General features: G+C 42.3%; 2 protein-coding genes and 1 long non-coding RNA gene across 4 annotated transcripts in view; 1 reads left to right on the top strand and 2 right to left on the bottom strand.

The window, feature by feature from the left end:
* Window positions 1-2,280: 2,280 nt before the first annotated feature.
* LOC117879619 (forkhead box protein D4-like) lies at window positions 2,281-4,126 on the bottom strand. Its single transcript, XM_034774892.1, has one exon. The coding sequence runs from the start codon at window positions 4,042-4,044 to the stop codon at window positions 3,067-3,069; it is 978 nt and encodes a 325-aa protein (XP_034630783.1). The 5' UTR covers window positions 4,045-4,126; the 3' UTR covers window positions 2,281-3,066.
* Window positions 4,127-4,341: 215 nt separating this feature from the next.
* LOC117879621 lies at window positions 4,342-8,287 on the top strand. Of its 2 annotated transcripts, none has more exons than XR_004646333.1 (4): window positions 4,342-5,398; window positions 7,180-7,327; window positions 7,764-7,857; window positions 8,002-8,287. It is a non-coding gene; the product is annotated as an uncharacterized LOC117879621 (long non-coding RNA). The 2 variants fall into 2 exon arrangements; XR_004646334.1 differs by lacking the exon at window positions 4,342-5,398 and adding an exon at window positions 5,482-6,415.
* A 3,825-nt stretch (window positions 8,288-12,112) lies between these two features.
* The window catches only part of CBWD3 (COBW domain containing 3), a 46,683-nt gene continuing 42,472 nt past the window's right edge, over window positions 12,113-16,323 (bottom strand). Inside the window, 5 exon segments of the mRNA XM_034773541.1 lie at window positions 12,113-12,427; window positions 12,430-12,482; window positions 13,561-13,690; window positions 16,072-16,137; window positions 16,242-16,310. Of these exon segments, the coding sequence (XP_034629432.1) occupies window positions 12,344-12,427; window positions 12,430-12,482; window positions 13,561-13,690; window positions 16,072-16,137; window positions 16,242-16,310 (402 nt within the window). The 3' untranslated portion in view covers window positions 12,113-12,343.

The raw sequence follows: 16,323 nt of genomic DNA, 5'->3' as shown, positions 1-16,323 counted from the left end.
TTCATCAAACGTGAAAACCCTTAAGTACTATATAGTTTTTTCCGTTTATTTTTTTAAAGATAAATGTTTATATAAAGTCAAAGAAAAGTATTATGAGCAATAACACATACTTCTCTGTATTAATCCAACTAGTCATATAATAAAAGCAATGAAATAATAATTCGTTTCTGTTTCACCTGACGAGATACCATAAGTATCAAGTTAACAGTGTGACGAGTTTTCCAGTGCCTGCGGACCATCCCTTACAGGCACTTATCTTTACATGGCCTCATCTCAGAGCCTCCCTCCCCTGCGGAGTTTAAGCACAAGGAGGTGGGTTAGGGATGAATTTTCAAGGGAGGTCAGAATGTACGCTGCCTTTTGGATATAATACATTAACCTAGCCTCCCGTGTGAGTTAACATTAATTAGGAGGTTTCGGGCTAGGGGGATATTTGATTTTGAAAAGGAAGAAAAAAATTATTTAGGTGAAACTTCAAATGTGTACAGTTTGAGTGAGACGGTTCATCTTTTAACTGTAAAAAAACTGATGGGTCAAAATGATTCGCTGACTGTCCATTTACTAGTCACCGGACAGAAAGGCGCAGGAGAAGAGCTGTTCGGTGCTAGACTGAAATAGCCAAAGCAAAGTAGTAACTGCTGATGGTTTCAAATTGCACAGCAAATTCTGCATCTCTAGTCACCTCACCACTTCAGTCCGAACCACTTTCCTTTGCTATTTGCCCTCATCCACAGCCCTCTGAAATCTACAGAAAGACTCCATTTGACTCATGGGTTTTGAGTCAGGCCTAGAGACCCGCTGTTTATACTCCACAATTATCCGAGTCTAGAAGTGTAGGATCGTTCAGATTTCTCTGTGCATTTGGCTGATTTAGAGGAAATGTCATTTTGTTTTAAATAAATATGCAGCTTCCTCGTCGTTTATATACAGCGTATATATTTTTAATTCACGGATTAAAGTAAAAATGACCAGGACAAAGTGGAGTGTTTTATGCAATTAGTGCCGTTTGTTTAAATTGGTTTGAGATTTTTTAAAAGAAGTTTCCTCCTACTCCCCCCAGAAAAATCAATGGAAGAAGGAAAAACAGATCAATGCTCTGATTAAGTCAAGGAGTTATCTGGTGGAAGAGTTTGTTCCTATTGACTTCAGAAGAAGGAGCTAGCCCTATTTCAGAGAGGAAGAAACTTTCCTTTCCTTAGGCAGTTAGAAATTCTCTGAAATAGGACAGACCATTAACTAGGGTTGCTACACACTGCAGGGCCGATCCTGCATCTAGTCCAAAGGCAAAATTCAAATGCTCAAATAAGATTCAAGGATCGACCTCGTAAAGGGAACAGATCCTAAACATCAACCTAAACTACCAAAAACTACTTCCACGCGAAGTTTATCCTTCCGGTTACAGGACCTGATAAACCCTACCCAAGATCTTGGCTGCTGCTGCACTCTTCCCTCCTTTTATACGTAAGCTCCATTCACTACGTTCCTTCCAAGCCTGCTATTGGTTAAGTATCAGAGGGGTAGCCGTGGTAGTCTGGATCTGTAAAAGGCAACAAAGAGCCCTGTGGCACCTTATAGACTAACAGATGTATTGGAGCATAAGCTTTCCTGGGTGAACCGCCAGGCATGCGTCTGACGAAGTGGGTATTCACCCAGGAAAGCTTATGCTCCAATACATCTGTTAGTCTATAAGGTGCCACTGGACTCTTTGTCGCTTGTATTGGTTAGACACCTAAAACAGCCGTGAGCTTCGCAAGCATGTTCTTTCTAATAGTATCCCTCCGTGGGGACCAAGATGGGAAAATTACACAGGTAAAGGTAGATTTAAAACAAATACAATTAATACAGTCGCCTACCACTAAGAACCAGATAAACAAGTAACATTTCTTTTCCACCTCCTAGCTTGCTCTCATTGCCCATTGTGGGGAGGAAGGTGACACCTGTTATCCCAATGCACGGGTCCGATTCTGCTCCCAGAGAAGCTACTGGCAATTCGGATCTCAATTTAAATTAGCTTCTACTAGGACTTGAGAAAAACGCCTCTGATTTTACGTGTAGTCAAATAACATCGAAATAAACCCTAAATCTAAGTACCCGAAACACTCGGAAATACACTAAATACACCCCCTAAAGGGACTTCGAAATTACCCTTTTGTCCCCCTTAAAATATGAAAGCGAAAAGGTCTCTTTAGTTTGGAAAGTTAGCCAGCTGGATTTTATATACATTATGATGAGCATATACATAATTGTGTTATCCTCTATAACCGACTTCAGAAAAAGGACAAGCACGATATTGTTTTTTATTTAGGCCATACACAAGTTTTTATGTTAACATTTCCCCACGGCAGCTGCAAATACAGATCACAGGCAATAAATATTCAGCTGCAAGTCTATTTATATTGCAAACCCGTCACAAGAGGAAACACAGGATACATAAGTATTGTACGCTTGGCATTTTGAAAAGTTTGTCGTTCAAAGGAGGAGAAAAGGAAACGTATTATAGTGGAAGTTGTCCAGTGTTTGACGTTTTTGTTTGAATCCCACAAGTTACCCACTTAGTTCATTTCTCACTCAGATAATGCAGACCGGATGCGCTTTTGACGTTGCACAGGGAGAAAAACAGCAACACTCACGATAGTGCCCGGTGACCTGTTCCTTAAAAAAACTACCCTCATTTAAAGCCCGTCGCTTTGTAAACATTTTACAGACAACGCGCATCCGTGAGGGGATTATTTGCTGCATGATCGCTACACCCCAGGAACTGGGTGAAAAACCTACTCTGTCCCTCCCAGAGCCGGAGCTGCTGCAAACTTAGCAGGGTCAAAGTCAGTTTCAGCTCGCAGCATAAAGTAAGGCGCTCCAGGACAATCGCCACCCAGAGACGGATGGGGGGGCTAGTGCAGAAGTCCCCCGACCCCCGCCCCGACGGCAAAGACGGGGCAGTGCCCGGGCCGTTTCCGATCGGAGCATGACGTTGTTTGACCAAGGTGTCCGCGCAACGTCCCTCCCCGGCAGGGGTGGCCGGAGGTTGGGACCGGGGTGGCGGTGCCAGACCGGATCCCTTTGGGGCTAGAAGGCGGCCGGCGATCCCCCCGCAGCCGCTCCAAGGGGCAGCAGCCTGGCGGGGCCCTGGACTGGCTGGCAGCCCAGCAACGCCGCCTCCGCACCAGGGCTGGGCCGGAGGAGGCGGGCACCCTTCCCGGCCCCCGGGGCGCAGGAGGCGGTGTCCCACGGCGAGGCCGCGCCTAGCAGAGCGGCAGGCAGCAGGCAGGGGGCGCGGGGCAGGAGCTGGGGCCCGCAAGCCCAGGCGGCGGCCGGCCGCAGCAGCGGGCTGGGGGCCGGCTCGCTGCCCATGAGGATGCTCTCGATGCTGAAGGAGCAGCCGCGGCCTGGGGGAGCGGCCACCTGCTGTGCCCCGGCCGCCTCCTGCTCCCGCAGCAGCAGCACCCCCAGCTGCAGGGCGCAGCCGGCCGCCCTCCGGCGCGGCAGGGGGCAGGCAGGGGGCAGCGGGAGCCCGGCCTCGGGCGGCACGTAGCGCAGAGGCTCGGGGGGCAGCAGGGCGCAGGGCGGGCAGAGCAGGGCCGGGGCCGGGGCGGGTGGCGGCGGCGGGGGGCGCTTGAAGCGCTTCCTGCGGCGGAGGAAGCTGCCGTTGTCGAACATGCCCTGCGAGGCCGGGTCCAGGCCCCAGTAGCTGCCCTTGCCCGGGCTGCCCGGCTCCCGCGGCAGCTTGACGAAGCAGTCGTTGAGCGAGAGGTTGTGGCGGATGCTGTTCTGCCAGGCGGGGAAGCGCCGCCGGTAGTAGGGGAAGCGGCCGCGGATGAAGGCGCAGATGCCGCTCAGCGGCAGCTTCTGCTGCGGGCTCTGCAGGATGGCCATGGTGATGAGCGCGATGTAGGAGTAGGGCGGCTTCCCCTCGGGCTCTCCCGACCGGCGGGGCTGCCCCTGGACGCCCCTGTCCCCTTCCACCTCCTCGGCCCCCACGCTGCCGATCTCCTCCTCCTCCTCGTCCTCCCCATCCGAGCCCCGCACGCCCAGCTGCCGGCTCATGGGGCCGCTCGCCCACGGACGCTGGTGCAGCCCTGGCCGCTGCCTCGCCCTGTGGCTGGGAAAGCCGCGTCCGAGCCCTTCTTATACCCCTCCCCACGACAGCGGGGGGAGAGGAGCGGCTGGTCCCTGCTACAGCCCAATGGTTCACAGCTGCAGTGAGGTCCCCGGTCCTGCCCACCAGCGAGGGGGAGGATGCTGAGTCCTTGGGATGTGCTTGCTATTGATCGGGCAGGGGGCGAGAGCAGGACCCTGGCGGAGCCCCAGGAAGCAGCTGGGGGGCGGGGGGGAGGAGGGGAATGGCCCACTGGGCTACAACTTTCAGGCTCTTCAGCAATCTCTCCGTCCACTTGTAGCGGGTGAGAGGCAGGTGGCCATGGCGAAAGCGCATTTGCAGCCTTTAGCGACGGAAAGACACATCTAGCGCTAGTCAAAATTTGAATGAGCAAAGTTATAATCATAGTAAACGTCGCCCCCTTCCGTCACTAAGATATGGACTAGAATCACTAGTCGCTCTCGGCGCTGCCTGCTGAACTGTGCTTCTTGTACAGCAACGCCACAAAGACAGACTCTCCAGCAGCGCTTCTCAGCGGTACTGAACTGTAATCAGGTGGAGATTAACATCTTTACGGATTCGGGGATTTTAACGGGGATGGCATTGGAAGTCCGCGCGTGTGGTTTCCCTCCTTACAAAAACCAAACGCTTAGATACTCCTAAAATGAAACCTCACCACTACTATTAACGCCAGAAAACATCTGCAATCAAATAGTTAAAATGATTATATCTCCTCCCGCTAAAAGGCATCCAAAAGCACTACTAGCTGATCCACATGGCCCAGGGTTTGTACTGAATGACCACGTGCACACAACGCAAAAGGTCAACTTTTCAAATTAGGAGAGAAAACGCTTTATGTGAAATACTTGAACCTCCTCACAGTTAAATTGAGCATGCATAGCAATGAGGCGCTATCTCCGGGCGACAGTCAGAGCGGGCGTGGTAACGTACACTTGACGGTTTTGTTTTACGAGCTGAACTAATGAACAGCAATTTGGAGAATAAAGTAAACAAATAACAGCGCAGTTTACTTTGGGGAAAGGCGTTTCTATGAAGTTTGGATGCTGGTGGGTTAGGAGAGGATTTCCTATTGCAGTTCTGAACGAATTCCCACTTCCCCTCTCCGCTGTTCTACAGTGGCGAAGGCTAGACGCTACCTTCTGCTAATAGGCTACACGCACAAAAGAAACTACGCTGGGCATTAAACAGCTGGGGCAAAAGGTTCAGCCCCAGGCCCCTAGTTGGTCAGCTTGGCTTTTGTAAACTTCAGCTCGTTTGCAGGTGGATTTGGCCATGACAATGGTAAGTGACACCGCACGTGAGAACTGTAGAGGTTGCTATTTACCTCCCAGATCTGCATATGAAAATAGTAGGAAATAGTACAGCAGCACTGGGTTTAGAGAAGTAAAATCAGGAAGAACTGTATAATTCTCCTTCTGTGTATTTGTCTTCCGCTCTGAACCCTGTTGCATGCTGATCCTAGTTTTGAGGTAGAGAATTCAGAATAAGGACATTTTTACCCTCTTCTCACATATCAGGAAAACCCTGGGCGAACTGAAGTTTACTGGGGACACAGAAGCTAGCCTGCATTTCAATACTTTCTTCTTGCCAGAATTTCCATGAACACACACACAATATCTATTCAAATGTTTACTGTCTTCCTTAATAGCTGCTACATTTTATTTACACATACACAGCGTTATCTCTGTGTACTCGTTTGCAAGAACCGTAGTGCTTTTTCACTGTACCTGAAGCAATGTCCGTAATATACAAAGACGACTGGAAAATATTCAAAACACAAAATGAAAATAAATTCATCCAGGCTAAGTGATTCATAAATATGAACGGAGTAACTTCTCTTCTGAGAAAATATAGACATGTAAGGAGGAACAATAGAATGAATTTACTATGAGGCTGGTGAGGCATGCCATAGCTTTTTCTTGATGTTAGCACGCCCAATAACATTACTTATAAGAAATGTAAACAATATGGGGGAGAAATTTCCAGTTGTTCATTAGATCGTTTTAAAAGGTCTTAAGACATGTTCATCACTGAGCAATTGCTGCTATATCGGTAATAATTTTAAAGGGAGGGAGGTTAAATCAAACCGACTTTTCTTAAAAAAAAAAACAGCAACCGTTTACGGTTTCTTCTTTTTGCATACAACGGTCTGGTTATGTTTCGATTGCTGGCTCGGATGTTTAAACCACCATGCTGGGGGTGCTGCACGGCCTCCACTAATGAAATGTAATTTGTTTTGTTTTTCAGCCAGGCAGTTTACCATCATCAGAAAATAAAGCCGTAATTCTAGCTTAAAGGGTAGGTCTCCCCAGTCTTCCCCTAACTTCGCAAAACAAAAGTAACACCCACCTATACAAAGCTAAGCAGTTGTTAAATCAATGACAGTGGAAAAGAGCATCGCTTAGCAGCAAAGCAGAGGGTTCAGCCTGGATTTTCTAGCTTTAAACAGTTTTGCCCATATCTTTTTATGATAACGTAGCAAACAAATGGAGTAGGATATAAGAGAGCAGGCAGCACCTTGCTTTCCCTCTGGAGGGTATAATTAACCACCCCCCTTCTGGGATCATCTTCATACGAATTGGAATTGGAAAAGGTTCAGAAAAGGGCAACAAAAATGTATAGAACAGCTTCCATATGAGGAGATATTAATAAGACTAGGACTTTTCAGCTTGGAAAAGAGGTGACTAAGGGGGGATATGATAGAAGTCTATAAAATCATGAGCGGTATAGAGAAAGTAAATAAGGAAGTGTTATTTACTCCTTCTCATAATACAAGAACAAGGGGCCATCAAATGAAATTAATAGGTAGCAGGTTTAAAACAAACAAGCATTTTTTCACGCAACACAGAGTCAACCTGTGGAACTCCTTGCCAGAGGGTGTTGTGAACGCCCATAGTATAACAGGGTTCAAAGGGGAGCTAGGTAGATTCATGGAAGATAGGTCCATCCATGGCTATTAGCCAGGATGGGCATAATGGTGGCCCTACCCTCTGTTTGCCAGAAGATGGGATTGGGTGATAGGGCATGGATCACTTCATAACCTGTCTGTTCATTCCCTTTAGGGCACCTGCCATTTGCCACTGTCAAGAGGACAGGATACTGGGCTTGATGGATCTTTGGTCTGATGCAGTATGGCCGTTCTTAAGAATTGGACCCTCTGAGGAGAGCCCCAATGAACGGGATACTGCTAATCCATGCAGTGTCCAGGGGGTGAGAACATTCACCACAGTTGGGACCTAGGCACAAATTGATTCTAAGGGCTGCAGTGCAAATTTGTTCTCACTGAACAGTTACAGGCTCTGCCTCACCCATCTAGAGAGGCCAGACCCACATCAGAGTTTTAGCTCTCCAAAACCTGAACATTTCCTTACCACCTGATCATCAAAGTGAAACTCATGTAGGTCTTCTGTACCCTCCAGGGTTGTTTTTGGAAGAGGGCACAAGAAGTGAAAATGGATTTTTCTTTACCCACAGAATTTTTTTCAAGGTGAACAATTATGTTAAGCAAATCCTGGCAAAATGAAATTTCCCCTATCAAGACAGGAGACTGTTTTGATCAGCAGCCCTGGAACTTCTATCTGTAGAGGTGCTGAACTTCCCCAGCTTTGGGCTAGAAATAACAGTTAACTATTTTTTCCCCCCTAAGGGAAGATGCATGATCACTGGGGTGTGTCCTGGCAGGCAATCCTGCACTTGTTTCGTACCCGCACACTTCGCTTTGACTCTGGCTGAAATCTGGGGTGAGTTTCAGGGGGAGACTAAGGGCGATTAGCTGTCCCTTGATATTGCAGGATCCTTCCCAGAATCAAATTGTTCCAAGAAGAGTTGTGGGGGCAGCGGACGGGGACTAATATTTAAACACTTCTCCTTGTTTGTAACTACAGGGCTAACAAGTCATCTCTTCCCAATACCCTCTGCTAAATACCTTCACATTATACTGTACTAGCATAGCATTATGGCTACTCCATAAATCAGAGGATTATGTCACAAACGCTTGAAATGAAGTGGAGAGAAAATATCATGGGATCTTCACCTGAAATAGAAGATAACGTCTTTTCAGTAATATTTGTGTTCCTGATCCTTATCCTCTCAAGGAAAACACCAATTGACTTCAATCAGTGCAGTAGAATCCCTGCTAAATTAGCCCAGAATAAGGAGTATGGATTAAACAGGAGGTCAGTCTATTATAATCTTTTTTGAACAATATACTGAATGAAAAAAAATCAACCCAACCCACTCTACATTATGACAAGTTAAGGTTGCACAGTTAAAGAATTTAAATGAATGCAAGATGCATGTCTAAATTCCCAAGGAGACTTAGAAAAGCTCAGCCAGGATTCTTTGAGCAGTAATAACATTCATCTTTATATGTACATTTTCTTCTCATGCCTCCATCCTCCCCAAAATAGAGATCCAGACGCTTAAGACCTCAGTTTGATCCCAATTTATGCTGAGTAGGTTGCAAGATCAGGCACTTTAAGTGAATGTTAATGACATAAAATGCATACCGAAAAATAGGGGCCATGCAGTACATCAAGCCAATTGGGGCCCTAACTTTTGCAATCCCTTTCCTTTTTGTTTTCACATAACAGGAGGAGAGGCAGGAGTGAAGTAGCCCATAAAGCTGGATGCGTAGAAAGGACACCAAACAGTCTGTGAATAAATCTCTCATTTAAATACAGTGGCACCTTGTTGCTTTACTTGGAAGCAAGAGTAAAAAGGGGGTATCACTAGCTGCTTTTGCCAAGGTCATATGGGCAAAGGTAGAAGGGTGCAGGGGATTGACAGTTGGGGGCTGAGAAAGGGAGACAGAATAGAGCAACTTTTCCCTTCCTTATGCCAAGAATTGGAGAAGGTCTTAGCTACAGCAACCTCAGGCCAGCTGACGGCAGGCCAGCAAAATCGCAGACCAGAGGAGCCAAGTACAATCACCCCAGAAATTGTAGATCCAGTCCAAGAGGGGTGGAGGAATATGGAAATAACTGCAAGTGGCTTAGATCAGGCTGCACAAGCCACTTTACTTAATCTGGTGGTCCCTGCTGAAAAGTGCCTTCTGTGCCACTATTTCTGTGGAAGAAAGGGTGCATAATGAGATATGTGGGCAGCCAGCTGAGACAGATGGCATACAGGATGGGCTGGTTGGTTGACACTAGCTTGGCTGCTCTAGAGAGAGAGACACAAGGGATGAGGAGAGTCCCAATAGCAGAGAACTAAAAACAAGCAAGGTTAGGGAGAAAAGAGAGCAGGAGCACAGGCTGCAGCTCCTGGCTGTGGAGGTAGGAGATGGGGGAAGATCATACCCCAAAAAACCTGAAAAGGCTGGTGCTATGCATAAAAACAAGGTTCTGCTTAGTCCTGACTCTTCAGCTTCAGTGGGCCACCAGCACCCAGGACTGACAAATGGACACATTTAAGAATGGATGTAATTGTAGAGGCTAATTCCGTTATCTTCTCAGTAATCAGATTCAATCTAGCTGAAGTTGTGTATGTAACTGGGCTCTGTGAAAGGAGGCATCTGAATAGGTAGGAGCTTCTCCTACTAATATCTTGGATTTTTGTGGCTACTCTCCCCATTCAAAGAAGGGAAAGGATGACAGCGTAGAACAGGGAATGGACAGGGCACCCATCAGTTGACCTGTTCCTCAGGGACTGCTGTCTGAAGTAATATTGTATGTGCTTTTTGTTTGAACCCAAATAGGTTTTTCCTAAATTGGAAAATGAATGATCCAGAATTGGGCAATTCAAGAAAAAGCACTGATTGGCTCTGAAGGTATTAGTGTCTTCCTCAACCAGACAGAGTGTCTTTATAACGTAAGGTAGCTGAAGGCAAAGAAAGCAAAGGGTGAAAACCAAGGCTGCAAGGAATACAAGGGGAAAATGTGGACAATACTATATATATCTTCTATTTCATTTGCACAATCAGGCACATCTCACTTAAATATTTGTATCATTCCATAAACTGCATCATGGCCAATCTCCCAACTAAGTATTTAAAAAAAATATGCCTCAATTTGGTAAATACCATCTAAAAATGTAAATTGCACTGTCAATCTTCCCTACTGTCGAACAAAATTGTACACACACATCAAATCTATCAATCCATTCCACTAATAGTTCAGATGTGATCCAGTCAGATTTCACTTGCTGTCCACCAACAGGAAGCAGCAGCAGAAGTTTAACTAAAGCAAGGTAAGAAAAAGTGTACAATATAAACAGTTCATAACTGGAAACTTAATATTTTATATTTTGTAGAAGGGATTTAGCAAAAGGGAACATGTTAGAGATGATTACATCCCAACTGAAGCTACAAGGAGCTCTTACAGGACACACATTCTTCCATACAACCAGATGAAGGCTACTGTGAAAGATTAATAAGCAATGCTTTCCTTACTGTACTTAATTCCTTGGAAATGAACATTATTTCCTTAACATTATTGTATTCCATTATACACAGAGAGAAGACATTTGTTTATTATCACAGGGCTACTTCTCTCAACAGATAACGCTCAGTTAAAAACAAAATAGACTAACACCTAACTTTCATTCTAAAATGAATGTAGTGTTCATGAAAGATTCCACACATCCACAGTATTGAAAACTGAAATCCTATTTGTCCACAGGCAGATATAGCACAGGAAAATGCAGCACAAATTTCCCTATGGTGGCCATTCAATGTATTTTAATACTGACTTACAGGATTTATTTATTCAGGTCAGAGGGATTTTAAATTTCTATATCCATTCAGTCTCTGGACTCTGTGGGTCTCTGACAGTTTTGGCAACTTGTGAAGATTGTTGGGGGATACGGACAGCTGTCCATTAGGAAGTGGACTGAGATCACCAATTTGTTCCACGTATACCACTTAACAACTGTCAGCCACCAAAACTTCCATATCTCATTACAAATCCTCTGAACTATCCAGTCTCAGAATTTGTCTTGGGGGAAATCAGATAACAAAAAGAATTGCATGGAATTTGAAAACAGATACAGTATAACAAGAATGGTAAAATTTTAGACTTACCAAAAGTCTTAATGCTCACTGCTAGGAAATTCAATGAACACTTTTCTGTACTGATAAAAAGAAGCATGTTGTTTTTGGAGTTTGAAGCATGAAAGCTTTCATTTCATTACTCTGTGAAAATCACAGAAGCTTTAACATTCATCCAAGCATCAATGATGCACTAAAGCAAAAGTCTCAATTCTACCGACTATTTACTGGATGAGAAGTAACCTTTTGAAAATTAACAAACAAACATTTTTAACACATTCCCATCTGCATGTATTTTCTTTTGCATATTTATCTGCCTGATTATATTTTATGAATCCCACTGAAACTAATAAGTATAGTTTTTCTTAGAAGTCATACAAAGCTGGAGGAAGAATTTAATTTTGTGAAGATCATAGATACAAACCTTATTTTAAGTTCCCTTCACAGCAACAATATGCACTGCCAGAAAAAAAAAAAAAGTCCTACAATCTCACAAAAAAGGGAAGAAATTGCATTGGACATCTTGGATAATACAACAGAAAATGCCCAGTATAGAAGAATCCAATACTGACAGGGTCATAGCCTTGAAGATCTAAGAGGTCATTTACAGATCTCAATTCTATGAAAATGTGATTGAGGGTGTAGTTATGTATATGTCGATATTATCCTTTACCTAACTTTGTACATCTGTCATTAAGGGATTTTTAGTTTAACTTATACAATCATTTTAAAAGCTATTTGAAAAGGTGACTGATCATCTTTATTTTAGATCTAAAAAAGGTACGGAAGAGAAAGGTAATATGGAGCTAAACAACATGATTACCTGACTCTCTTTTTACTATGATTGCCTCACTCGGAATAATCAATCATGGTTTTTAATTATTTTTTTATTAAAAGAACCAACAGGATGGAGCAGTAACCTCAGAATTGTTTTGGGAAGCTCTACATTTCTATAGTGTGTGCACCAGATATCCTCAATCATAATAATACATGACCCAGACACAAACATCAGAAAAAAAAACTTAATTATTTATGTGAATACATATGATATTATTATTACATCATTTAAAACACATGCCAAAATTTTAGACACACTAATTTACTCTATTTTATTCTGTAACAAAAATGCAAATATTTAAACAATAGATGATTTGGAATTCGTAACAGTAGTAACGTCAAATTCAGAGCTGAACAGTTGTATAAACTGCAAGAGCAAAATGAAGCTACTGTACTGCATGTCATCCATTATTATAAAAGTTTGCAGTGTTAAGGACAGATTTTTCTTCTTCTTTGTGGTGTGATGTCAACTGTTTTCCTGTTTCTCTGTCATGGTAGCTATAAATACTTGTTTAAGGATATCCTTATCCAAGTTCCTGCCTGTAAAGAGACAAAAATTCATATTTTCCAGCATATCACAAAATAATCCATACATAAATGATACAAGTATACAAACACCTGTTACATACTAATGAGTTAAAACACGGGCTTATTATAATGATCTTAAGTTGCAACTTTAAGCTATAGATTTCCAAATAGGCTACAATAAAGTATAAAATAAGAGAAATGGGGAAGAAATGCTGGATTAATCTTCATTAAAACTTCAGAGTCAACCTGGAGTTTAGATAAAAAACATCTAAAAATCCTAAGAGGTGTGTGGTTTCAACATTAATTATGAACATTTCTGAAAGAAAACATGAGATCAGCCTTTAAGATTACATGCACCTAAAAGGTAGTATCACTTTTTCCTTATGGAGACTTATCAAATCTTTTATTATAATGATTCCCACAAGCATGTTTTTAATCCTAGATTTTTTTAAAGTTACACACACACACACATATATAGGTTTGGAAGGATTAGATTTTTTAAATCAGTAAATGGTCAGTAAATGTCAATGTCACTGTACACACAAAACAAAATATTTCCGTCAATCACATTTTACACATAGGCAAAGAAAAAAAAAAAGGAGTGCCACTTGAGAACTTAAGAGTTTGATTTAAGGATATTTACTTGGGTACATTTTGACAGGTGACGTTGACAATTTGTGTTTTAACTGCTATGAAGCTTTAACTTTTTGTCTTCTACTGTCATTAAATATTGTCTGACCCCCTTGTCTCCATAATGTCCCACAATTGTGAAAATTTAAAATTGATAAAAACTGAAAAAGGCTTAAAACCCGTAATTTTGTGTCACTATGAAAATGTAAATTATTAAAAATGCTTAAAAATAACTCATATTATCCATCAAAATTATAAAAAACTGAATTCTGCTAATCCTACATATATAATATATAAAACATACATACACATATTTTAATGACACACTCCATATATACATACAATTTATGGACAATTGTATTTTATTTACTTTGTTTTACCTGTTGAAGAATTATAGTCTGACTTTGGTCAGCTGTTTCTCACAACAGGCAAAACTAAGAAATGTGTAGTTTCCTCTTACCTATTAGAACCAATCTGTTTGTTCTTTCATCATCCTCTTTCCAGCTTACCGTGGTTTCTTCTAGATCATATAGTTCATGGACACCTTGGACAATCACCTGGTGAGATTTGTCTTTAATAGACACCAACCCCTGATCAGGAGGACAGTTATTGTTAGTATCACAATAGAGCATAGAGCAGTGGTTCTCAAACTTTTGTATTGGTGACCCCTTTCACATAGCAAGGCTCTGAGTGCAATCCCCCCTTATAAATTAAAAACACATTTTTATATATTTAACACCATTATAAATGCTGGAGGAAAAGTGTGGTTTCGGGTGGAGGCTGACAGCTCGCGACCCCCCATGTAATATTCTTGAGATCCCCTGAGGGGTCCCGACCCCCAGTTTGAGAACCCTTGGCCTGGAGGCTGCAATCTGAATAGGAACCACATTGTGCTAGGCACTGTACAAACAGAATACAATAATACAACCCATAGGCTTAACAAATAAGAGGAGGAAGGACAGATGAGGGAAATGCTGGTCAGATTATATTACTTAGTCTAGCTAGTGCAATACATGTTTTCTGATTCAACTGGAAAGTTGCCAGGATTTTTAAATTTTAATTTTTCGCCTAGGTATTTCAATTTAAAAAAAAAAACTAATTTATTTAATAGAATGTATGTGTGAATGAGAACAGAACACCACTGCCTATCATAGTAAGTAGACAGTACAACACACGGTTTTCTGGTTCTGGATAATTATGATTAAGTTATTGACACCCTTAGCTTTTTTACTATTCTAAAACAAAGATATATGAATGCGTGACTGTCAACATTTTAAAAAGGCTCAGCAGCATAATGAAGTGATTAGAGCCAACACAATGAGATCACCAACTAAGTGCTAAAAACTCTGGTTGGAAAGATCCATTAATACTTCATAGAAAACCTTGTAAAACTTTCTAGTTACACACATTTCTGATTATCTAATATATTCTGTATCTCTTCAGGAGGATGGGAGAGGTTTTAATTTAATTTTTTTATTTATACACACACACGGTCATTTGCATTAAAGTAGGATCTTGTCAGTCAGTTCCTTTCTGCTTATTCCTCATCTGAAATCCTGAAGTCCTAATCCTCTGTTTGACAAATTACCTGGTGTTAAGATGACTGTAGTGTCAAACAGGATTATAACTTGAGGTGGGACATAAGCAAAAAAAGACAAACTGTGGCACCCATCCTACAACTGACTGGGATACATCTGCATGGAGCCCCATTTATTTCAGTGAGCTTTAGTGCACAGACAGTTGCAGGACGGAGGCCTACCTTACAAATTTTGCTTTGATTCAAGTACTCAGTATAGTAAAATGTGGAGAAAATGCAGAACATCAACATTATTTCCTCCCAGACTATATTTTCCAAGTAGTATCAGTGGGTTTTTAGATTTTAGGGAGGAGGAGGAGGAGGATTGAAGACAAACAAAAGTGCCCTGATTTTCTTGTGGCAGGACCACACACACATAACCACTACTGAAAGATCAAGTACAAATAATTATGTTGTCACTCAACTGTGCACCATTACAAATGCTGTTCTCATTAAGCAATAAGAAAATAAACCTGAGCATATTTTTTCTCTTTACTGTACTCTATTAAAGCATTGACAGAGTTTTGAATGTGCATATTTTCTGTATCACCTTTTTAACCAACTGTTTGTTTGTAGGGGAGTAGGTAATGTACACTGAAATAGAAACTACTTATAAACTCTTTGCAAATACAGGACAATATTTTCCTGAGAAATTTCACTTATTGTTTGCATATCCATTGATTGCTTCTTTAAAAATATCATCATCTCAGGTTTGTAGAGAATGTTAAGTGTTGACTTTGACATGTCTCCCTTCAACTCCCCTTCCTGAATTGTATGGTGCATTTCAATTTCTGCAAGTTATGTTGAGAAGTATAATTACAACCCTAGGCAGATTTTCCAAGTGAAGTGGCCATTTTGGGTGTGGGTGGGATGGGATCTTTCAGAGGAATGACAACACACAGAAGTAAGATTTCAAGGACTATATAACATTAAAGAGCTGGCAACAAGGGCTTCTGCAAAGAAAACTCAACATTTATACAACTGATCATTATGGAGTAGCTTGTGACTAGCCCTATTGTAGCAAAACAGGGGAATAAGGATTCTCCCACCCTTGCATGGAGGGCTGACCATAATTCCAGCCTTGGTGCTTGGGGCTTCCTCCCACTAAATCCAGAGCAAGTGGGCTGAGAGTAAAGGGAACAATGTATGGGTCTCCTCCCCCTATTTGCTGTCCAGCAGAGCTCACTAGCCATGTGGGAGGAGTGAAGTGGTTGGAAAGAATTGCATCCTGAAAATCAAATTATTGCCTTTCCCCTAGCTCAAATGAAGTGACCCAGGGAATGGTGCAACTATGAACATTCAAGGATGTGGCTAGATGGTTTTATCCTTAACAGGAGTAAGGGAGTTAAAAAACAGAAGTTGTTATGAACAGTTAGGTAAATTTAAAAGCTGAACCTTGAGTCTTATGACTTCCATGGGATGACCAGCCTTGTCTTTCACACTCCTCTCCCACAGAAGATTCTACAAATAGGAATATGTTTTAAAAAACAGAAGCTTTACACAAGTGATAATTTTCTCAAGTGGTGCCGTACACATTTTTAAGGTAACAGTTATGCAGCACTCACCTGAATAAATTCATTTAGATTTTCTTCAGTTGTGTTTCCTAATATTTCAAACGTAACTGTAACAATACTCTGCAAATAGAAA

This window comes from Trachemys scripta, chromosome 6 (genome assembly GCF_013100865.1).
Source record: "Trachemys scripta elegans isolate TJP31775 chromosome 6, CAS_Tse_1.0, whole genome shotgun sequence".
Lineage (NCBI taxonomy): Eukaryota > Metazoa > Chordata > Testudines > Emydidae > Trachemys > Trachemys scripta.
This window is presented reverse-complemented; position numbering and strand designations above follow the sequence as displayed.

What these genes read in the sequence shown, in the direction of transcription:
- LOC117879619 (XM_034774892.1), bottom strand. Translation starts at nt 4,044, where the DNA reads ATGAGCCGGCAGCTGGGCGTGCGGGGCTCGGATGGGGAGGACGAGGAG.